This window comes from Haliotis rubra, unplaced genomic scaffold, assembly GCF_003918875.1.
Source record: "Haliotis rubra isolate DU_JTF1 unplaced genomic scaffold, ASM391887v1 Scf1314, whole genome shotgun sequence".
Taxonomy (NCBI): domain Eukaryota; kingdom Metazoa; phylum Mollusca; class Gastropoda; order Lepetellida; family Haliotidae; genus Haliotis; species Haliotis rubra.
Genome location: NW_025765242.1, coordinates 168871 through 178908, shown reverse-complemented (window position 1 = coordinate 178908; position 10038 = coordinate 168871). Strand labels below are relative to the sequence as shown.

Sequence of the window (10038 nt, the reverse complement as noted above, 5' to 3'; positions counted from 1 at the left end):
AAAGAAACAGTTCTGACTAGAACTCCGGTTTGAGTTAAATAAAGCATAATGTCTTCAATTGTCCTTAAGTGATTGGGAAAAGTATAAACGTTTGGAACAAACTGGAATAAAGAGAGAAACTGGCAATAAAGCATTCAGGGCTTTCACTGGGTAGACTGTCCTTTGGCCCAGGGACTATTCTGACTCAATAACATGCACGTAATCAGACAGCCAGTTTGGCTTTTTCCTTGGTGCGGGTAGAACGTCGTGGGTGGATCACACTTGTGTCTACTGTTAGGGTCGATGAAGGATCGATGCTTGGTGACTCTGTCAGGACAGTGGGTTCTCTGATCACAGGACAGAGTGGACGGGATCTATCAGGTGAGGGTGGTGTGGATTGTGAGACATCAGGCGTAGCAGCTGGTCTGGACGGCACTGGCTGTTGATGCGGAGTGCGTTGTTCGTCACCAGTAGAGACTGTTGTAGGTGTGGTCAAGTGTTCTGATGTTGACTGAGCCGGATGTGGACATAGTATGGGGGTGGTGGTATTGTCAAGAGTAGATGTTTGTGGCCTTGGCAAGTCATCAGCGATTGAGCGTCTAGATAGAGGTTGGAAAGCAGGGATGTACTTCCTGAGGAACTTCCGATTGCGTAGGGTCACTCTACCTGATCCGTCTACCCGTACAACATACTGGTCGAATTGACGAACTTCGACCACACATCCTGTTTTGTCCCATTTGAGAGGGTGAGGCCCTATCTGGTTCTGGATTCTGACAAAGTCACCAACTGCGAGAGGTGGGAGCTGTTTGGTGTGTTGAGTGAGACGTTCTGCCATCATATGTCGGTTTCTGAGTGCCTCCTCCCTCAGTAATAGTGTATCGCTCCATGTATCATGAGGTTTGTACCGACCGGGTAGGATGGGGATGAAGTCCTTTATGGCTCTGCCAAAAACACACATAGCAGGAGATAACTTTGTGTCTCTGTCTGGGGTGTTCCTGTACTGAAGCATTGCCCGCTGGAAAGCATCCGTGTCAAGTTCACCTTGGGGTCCGGTGTTGTCAGTGATCATGCGTTTGACTGTCTTCACGCCAATTTCTGCCCTGCAGTTGCTGTGGGGGAAGGCGACAGAAGATAGTCGATGATGTACTGACCATGTGTGAAGGAACTCTCTGGTTGCAGAGGCTGTGAATTCGGGTCCCCCCATCAGAGGAAAGTTCATCAGGTATGCCAAATGTGACAAATGTGCGTCGTAAGCAGTTGATGAGTCCAGGTGCACCTCCAACAGTTCTCTCCACTATTGGCCAGTTGGAATATCTGTCGACCAGCACCAGATAGTTGACACCCTTGTAATGAAAGAAGTCAGCGCATAGACATTGGAAGGGGTAAGATGGGTATACTAGTGGTGTTGGTGGGGCTGTTGGTTGTGATGGAGCCATCCGATTGCAGTGAGCACAGTTGGTTCGGAGGGTTGTAACGGCCAATGTGAGTCCGGGCCAGAAGATAGATGCTTCAGCTCTGGACATCATTGATGAGACGCCTTGGTGTGCAGAATGGAGGGCAGTAAGGGCATCTTCACGTAGTGCTGATGGGATCACAATCCGGTCCTTGTATAGCACAACTCCGTCTACCGTGTGGAGATGCTCTCTGAACTGATGATATTCACGTAGTGCGGTAGGAAGTTCAAGGCGGGATTCTGGCATCCCAGTTTCAATAAGATCAACGAGTCTGGCCATGGATACATCGCTAGTGGTGGCAACTTTCACCTTGTTCCACGTGATGGGTTCCAAGGAGCTGATTGCAGATGCAGCAGACTGGAGAGTGGCATCCTCTACACTGTAGTCAGGCTCTTCACTGCATCTGATGGAGGCAAGGATGTTATGACAAACATCCAGAGAAGGGGAAAGTTCAGTACAGTCCATGGCTGCAATATCATCCACTAGAACTATCCTCTCAGGGTTACCAGTTGGGTGACGAGATACAGCATCGGCAGCTCTGTGTTTGGCTCCAGGGATGTGAACCATGTGGAATTATGTATTAACAGTTTGTTCGGAAGAAGCAGGTAGCGATTTTGTCTGCCTTATGAAAGAAATGCAGTATCTCCATCATAAATAAGTAGGCAATACTTTTTACAGATGACTGTTTATTCACGGTCGATCATAAATGATGGAGATCTGCAATGAGAGTAAACACATCATGTATAACATGGATAATTAAATAACATATAATCCTCTAGTTTCCTTGATAACACGACGTGGATACAATATTGACGACAAAGCTTTGAATTTGAAATTATGGGGAAATATCATTGTTACTAAAGCTTACTCAAGCAAATCAGGTTCATTTCAACAGCAAGTAAAGTTAAGGTCCACTTTATCTATAAAGCCCTTATTGATCATTTAACTGGAATGCGCTTGTGTTTCATTTATTTTCACTGCCTGCGTTGCCAGAAGCGAGAGAAAGATTTGTTAAATCCTTTTATCAATGCAGTGGCATGTAACAATGCTTTCATTTCAGTTATGAAGGTACAAAAACATTATATACACTTGCACACAGTAACTCACTAAATGTCGTTTAATTACATATCAGACAATGTCTATTATGTCCGAAGCACCAACTCTAACAGATGGTTTCTGATTCGTATAACGGTGTTTGATACCAGGGGACACAAGAATCCTTCAGGGCATTACGTGATGTCAAAACTGAGAAAATGGATTGTGTGGGGGTTAATGGAGACTGCTGGTGGGAAGCCAATAGAATGTCCGAGTCAAAGGCACGTCGAGAGCCACAGACAAGTCTATTCAATAACAAGAAATGTTCCATTCCAAAGTTGATAACCGGATTTCTGTACATACATAAGTGCTCTTTTTACCCCAGAGAAATGATGCAATTACGTTTTGTGTAATTCCTTTCTACTTTCATCCAACAAAGGAGAAAAAGAACTTCGTGACCTGCTGCTATGTCAGATGGACTCGTGTACTGGACGTACTTAAGTGGTTTCAGTTATACAGGGTTATCCATCTATACGGGCATTTATATGGATGCTGAAGATGTTCAGAACCTGGCTTTCAGACAATGAAACATTCTAACCTCATCGAAGTCGAATATCGCAGTCACTGGCAATGCTCACAGTCATTGGCAAGGTTCGCAAAACATAACTTTTTATAGGGTTCTCTGTAATGTAGGTACAAATAAGATTTACATTATTTACATTCATTCACTAGACACGGGAGTAGTTGGTTCAAAAATAAATATGCTTCAGATCATTACAATGATGTAGAAGAGTAAAGGTCTTATGGACCAGAAAGAGCGGAAACAACCGTTATTGTTATAAACTACATAGACTATGATTTTATTATTCGATTACGAAGACTTGTTACAAGTCTTTAAGGGAAACAAAGACAGGTGATGAGGGGTAATTATATTCATGAACCCTATGGATCAATACGGGAACATACTGGCCAGTTACTCAACAAATAAAGTACATTCATCACTTGAATACGTCGAACATTTTCCGATATTCAAAAGAAAACCGCGTTCCTCTGCTCTGTAACTTTTATCTGAGAATTTCAATCATTTTCTCCAACACGGAAGCATTCGATTCCATACCACGTGTAAAAGTCGTGACACAACAATGAAAATATGTCTTCGTTCCCCTGTTGTATTTCACCAAATGCAATAAAATATCACGTCTGAGCAGTTATGGAACTAAAGCCCCAATAATCTTAAAGCAGTTCTATCCCACCAATTAGCATCATAACGATTGTATTTTTTTAGATGAAGCAATCTTTTTTCAGGCAAACAGTCAAACAATGGCCAAACAAAGCCCACTTCCATTCCAACAAATACCTTAAAGTCCCGTTGGAAACACGCAAACATACTGTGCCCATATAAATGCAAAAAATAGACATTCATTCGACATAATGGCATATTGTTACCGAAAATATGGCCATCTACGTGAGAATTTCTTTAAACTGTATTTAATATCTGATTGCAATGTCTACTATAATATCGTTCAAAATGCTATGGGTTCTCTGTTCTTGAGGGGTGGTGTAGCCTGGTGTAGTTGTTTCTCTCTTTTGTCGATTTCGTTGAGAAACAATCTGACCTTCAGACCGTTGGATTTTACAACTGGGACAGACTTCCACAATGAGATTCTGTACATAATTTTGATATTTTGTCAGGTTTGTTGTATTAGGTTGATAATTTGAAAATACGATAAGCCGAAGCTGTGAATTACCAGCACGTTGATGAAAACTTGATGTCTTACGCTTGTCACACCATTGCAGATTAATTAAAAGATGAAAGAGCTGAACCACTTACACTTTAAGCATGTAGGAATTTGAGGTATACTTCATCACTTGTATTTGGCGGTGGGCTAGCCTAGTGGTTAAAGTGTTCGCTCGTTTCGCTGAAGACCCGGATTCGACTCACCTTGCTAAAAGCGGTGTAAAACTAAACTCACTCACTCACTCACTCATCACTTGAATGAAGGAAAAGTCACTGAGGTTTATACTGTTGCAGATAAGTTTCAAGGAATATATCTGTCACTTGCAGTTTAAACTTAATATTAGGGGAACTATAATCAGTGATATGAATGAAAGAAATACACACAACAAATTTAAAGAAAGAAGGGAAACTGAAATATCCATGTCCCATCACATTTTACTAGGAAAAAAATGGGTAAGCATAAAGATATACAATTGTACCTGTTAGTTACTCAATGTAGGGAAAATGTAACGTTTTGAACGGGTCATTTTAAGAGAAAGTACATCAATCCACATAAATGAGATATGAAAATTCATAAGAGTGATTGAATGAGTGAGTTTGGTTTTACGCCGCCTTTAGCAATATTGCAGCAATATCACGGCGGGGGACACCAGAAATGGGCCCATGTGGGGAATCGAACCCAGGTTTTCGGCGTGGCGAGCGAACGCTTTAACCACTAGGCTTGCCCACCGCCCCATGAAAATTCAAAAGAAATTCACAAGTAATTATAAGTTTCGCATTGATAAATATGTCACTGTATTCTATTTCTTTGTGTATGATTCCTTGTCCAACTACGTTATATGTCAAGTCAAAACATTAATTACACAACAGTCTCGTTTCCTGTTGACTGGGTTCCGTCCTTTTGCGCAACTTAGTACAATAACTAGTCCAGATTTTTTAGACCAATTCATTAAACTGGATACATAAATATTAATCAGTATCATTTGATACATGTCGTGCAGCGTGCTCTGTCGTACAGCGAGCTCTGACAAACAGAAACCTGGAAATCGTGTAAATCTCAAAACGAGGCTCTGCCGCTAGAAAAGGTTGGCTTGATGTTATATCAATCACATTGTGCGTTACTGAACTGCACTGATAAAGCGCAATCAACGCATAACAGGTGTAACCAGAGATGCATTGTGAATCATTTTACGACCTCATCAAACTGGGGCAGTCTGTGACGTCTTAGTTAAGGTCATGCTGTCTACACCTCGTCATAAATTACAGAAATACGATGTTATTAAAGTTTAGAATTAAAATTCATTTGTAAATACTATTTTCTTATGAAACAAGAAATTGAAATCCTGTGTAACAATAATTGTTTGTGATGTCTATTTTCACTTTCACACGAGAAAGTTCGGATAGGCTGAAAAGTAGGTTATTGTCTGAATAGGTTAATGAGACTCATGTTTCGGTTTGTAGATCAAAGTATATAAAAAATAGTAGAAACTTTCTTCTGGTGCATGTTGACGTCATCGCTCATGAATACTTCTATCGGTAATGGTTGAGTTATGTAATGGTAGTCGAACTTGTAACCATGTCGAAGTCTTAAATACAATCAATGCCTGTGAAGATTCAGAAGCCAATGCTTGTTGAAAGAGGCGACTAAGGGGATCGGGTGGTCAGGTTTGACATGGTTGATGCATGTCACTGTATCCTAGTTGAGTAGGTCGATGCTCATGCTTTTGATCACTGGAATGTCTTTTCTAGACACGATTATTTGCAGACCGCCGCCATATAGCTGGACTATGGCTGAGTGCTGTGTTAAACAACAAACAAACATTCAGAGATACACCTTGCGTATATATGCTCTTGCGAGTTGGGGAGTGAGTTGACGTGTCGACATGAATAGTTCTCACACGCAGTTACATTAGGTTCGAATAACCATTCATGTTGTGGGTAATTATCATGACTTATTGCTTTGTCTGTATTTTAGGGTAAATAGCTACAGACCATTCGTCTCAAGAGGACCCACAACAGCACACCCACGGCCGTTCCACGAGGCCAAATCAGTTCTAGGTTCAAACGAAGAAAGAAAATGTCTCAAGGTAAGTGTATCAAAATGGTCATTATTTTCCTCACTCCTCACACTTACTTGCACTCATGATCTCACATTTAAGATGCAACCTCGACACATTCTTGTTGAGAAAATTGACTGGAAACAGTCTGCCTGGCATGCTGAGACATAAATCCTTCCTCTCTGAGGTCTGACCGTTTGAGCTCACTAGATGAAATTAATACTTCATGTGCCTTCTGTCGGTTATATTAATCCATAACAACATGGTCAAACCGAATTGAATCCGTGTTTCAAACGAGTGTGTTATTCCTTGATCGCTTGTTAAGAGAGGTTGAATCCTTGGGCAACCTAGGCTAACAAACAGATGATCTTCGTGATAAAAAGAGGATGTTATCAGCCGTCGATCATTATTCTACAAGGCTTCTAATGCGTTGTATAAGATATCTCAAATGTTGAATCAGGCAGTGCTGACAATTTTTGGGGATCGAAATGATGAAGGATGTTACTGTTCGAATCCAATATGATCCGGATGGATAATCAAAGAAATATGTGGTGATGGGTGATCTTTTTATGGAAAGGATATGTATTAATGTACTCCTGTGTCCATCAAGAATCGAACTGAGAGCGAAAACCTCACGAAACAATGTATCTACGTGGCGTGTGAAGCACATCATGGCCACGGTTTGAGGCCCTCAGTTCGTGTCTTTATAAATATTTTCTGAACGTTTATGACTTAAGTCACCGTCCCATGTCCCATCTTGCTCTCACCCGTAAATCTTAATGCATATGTCTTAGGCTTATCTGTACCAACTTTAAATATCAGTATGTTCTGTCAAATGTATGAACGGATTTTACTATCACCCTCACAAACATGATGTCACAACTTATCAACCTCATCAAAGGTACATTTTTCATTAAACCATGTTTGATTTCGACGATAATGTCAATCTACCCAAAAATTGCCACAACACATGTACTTCTCTGCAACATACTTGTTATGTCGTACTTTACCAAACATTCACAAAGAAAAGAAAAATTGGTCAGGAACCTGCCTCCAAATGTGGCATTTCTTCAGGAGAGTTTGAGACGTAACCCGAAATTGATATATGCAATATTGCACAAAAATAGAAGTGTTCCTTTGGGAATAAACTGATCAAGTCAATAATTAAATTTCACATGGATCTGCAGGCCTATTTTTACACCCATTAACCATGACACTGGACAGGCTATCTTTGACGCGGATGCTAGTCATGATCAGCCACGGTATACCAGCCAATTAACTGTTTCTATTTCTATCATGATCCCCAGACTAATCACCATATGTTGGGAACTTGAACTGCTTAACTATCTACATGTAGACATAGTAACGTTGATAACTGCAGATGTATGTCATGGATCGCTTGTTCATCTGGTTATACGATACTATTTTCCAGCCAATTTGACAAATCCACATGTCAAAATATACTGTCTCGCACTGTCTGGAATTTTGGTTAATGTGATAATCCAGTAAATGTATAGGTACATGTAACTTCTAGGCATGGTAGGGCCTTTTGTGTACATGACTCGATAGTGACAGTGATATGAGTGAAGGCGTTGTTAGTTACAGATGGTTGTCATGGATTGCCTTTGCGGAGGCGTGATGAGGGCCACTGTGTTGGCGTAGTAGGCGGACTGTCTGTAATCCTGGTGGGGACGTCTGTAGGCGTTGTGGTGACACAGGTGCCGATGTGGTTGTGGCTTTTGTACTTGCGTAGATGTACTTGTCTAGGTGCGGTGTGGTGATTTATATAAACTTATGACACATGTGATACCAAACAGAGAAGTGTTTTGACGATCTTGAGGGCGATGGGCCTGTGATTATGTGTTTTTACCCATACGATGATTGCTTCCCGTTTGTATTAAGAGTGGTGTATCTATTCGTGAAATCGAATGAGGGATGTTATCAAATACAACGCAGCATTCGAGACACACATGTAAACCACAAAAAATCTTACCACCACAATTATCGTAGAGAAATGGCCACGGCCACCTTGATCAATTGTCTTAATTGATGAATATCGCACCCATATTTTCAACCCCGCAATGTTGTAAGCAGTTCATCCCTTTTCTCATTCTTATTATCAGTATCTCATCGTGTTGCCATTACCCTGACCCTAATGTATATCTGAGTGCTGCAATTCGATTGAAGGAGTTGCGTCCCAATGGCACTCCAGGAACCTGTGATATTGACTTCCCCCAATTATGTTTGTTTGTGTGTCAGAACCAAAAGGTCCTGGCGGGTTTCATCAAAGTATTCAATGTCTGGGACCTGCATCACTTCGAACCTTCATCCGACAACTGACAACTGGAATACTATTTGAAGCAGCCTTAAACCCAACTCACAAGCTAATTCACTCTCGCTACAAGCTGTTTATATCAGAAAGAGGCCGAGCGGATAGTGTACAGGGTAAAGCGTCAACGCGTGATGCCGTAGACACACCTCACTTACTCCACTACTCACTCCATCACCCCATCACCCACTCCCTTGGATGTTTGGCGGTAGATTCCATGCCTCATAAGTCATTTCTTTATGGTCGTACAAAAGTGTTGATGCTATTCCGTCCTGTAATAAAAGCTGTTTGATTAAGTTTTGTCAGGTGTTCTCATGTTCATTGTCTCACCACGCAGCGGAAAGCTTCAACACAAAACTCACTGGTTGAAGAATACAGATTCTATTACTGCTTGATTCGCAGGTGAAATCCCGAACACTAAGGATTCGTACCATGATCGTAACTTCATTTTACCTCACATTCTTACCCTGCCCCATTAATGTCAGTGTAATCCCCAACAATCTAACCTTCATGTAAAATCGATTGTAGCAATCTGTTCCAATGACCATTCGTTTTACATTTTTATCGAGACATCGGCATCAGTAGGGATTCATTTTCATTATATGGTGGCACAATTTGCTTAATAAGATATATTTAATTGTTCAGTGTACTTCTTTTCAAAATTACTCCCAATTTTAAAGATTGTGGTGCAACGAGGTTTCGCTGGCTTTCGTGTTAAGTTAATGCAAGACAGCACAGTCCGGCATCTGGTTCAATTCAGGACAACCACAAGTATAACATAGACTCGTACTGACCTGGCCTTTGGGCATTTAATTCCTTTATGTCAAACATAATGCGAAAAATCAAATAAAAACCAATACGACACGGTGACACGCCCAACTGACAGTTACATATCAGAGAGATTGTACCTGTTTAACGTGGAAGATATGTATCCCTTGTAGTTCAAGTTTAACACACCCCATTTATTCACCTGATAAAGGTGCAATGTCTTTTATTTTAATTTGTTCTGCCAACGTCGAAGAGAACAGTCATAAGTTAAACGTGGATTAAGGGAGGCAGTCCATAGAGTGAATCCTTGGTCAGTGAGAGGTCTCCATGCTTGATGATCGTACTAATAGTGGATTTAGAGACACTGTATTCATCATTTCTTTCAAGCAGCAACAGCAGAGATGACTTGAAATCTAGTGTCGATGTCTATTTGCAGTTTAACTAAAGTTAATCAAGGATAGTTAACTAACTTAACCAAAACTACTCACATGTGAAAGATACCACGGTACCCTACCTATGTATGAAATCGATTCGCCTTACAGATACATCCAATCGTGTAATGTTAAACCTTTCGACACTTGTCTGACACTCTCCGGAGGTCACACAGCCAGGAACTGTTGTGAATATCCCACTTAATGACGTTGTATGCATTTAGGATAAATAGATGAAGAGGATACA

At 41.0% G+C, this 10038-nt stretch overlaps 1 protein-coding gene across 1 annotated transcript; it reads right to left on the bottom strand.

Annotated features, from left to right (window-relative positions):
* Positions 1-202: 202 nt before the first annotated feature.
* LOC124267481 lies at positions 203-2000 on the bottom strand. Its single transcript, XM_046702396.1, has 2 exons — positions 1377-2000; positions 203-1273 (listed from the first exon to the last, which is right to left on the bottom strand). The coding sequence occupies exons 1-2, from the start codon at positions 1998-2000 to the stop codon at positions 203-205; spliced, it is 1695 nt and encodes a 564-aa protein (XP_046558352.1).
* Between the last annotated feature and the right edge of the window lie 8038 nt (positions 2001-10038).

Coding starts and splice junctions, on each gene's coding strand:
- LOC124267481 (XM_046702396.1), bottom strand. CDS start 2,000: ATGGTTCACATCCCTGGAGCCAAACACAGAGCTGCCGATGCTGTATCT. Junction 1,274..1,376: donor CAGCCCCACCAACACCACTA/GTATACCCATCT, acceptor ACTGGCCAATAG/TGGAGAGAACTGTTGGAGGT.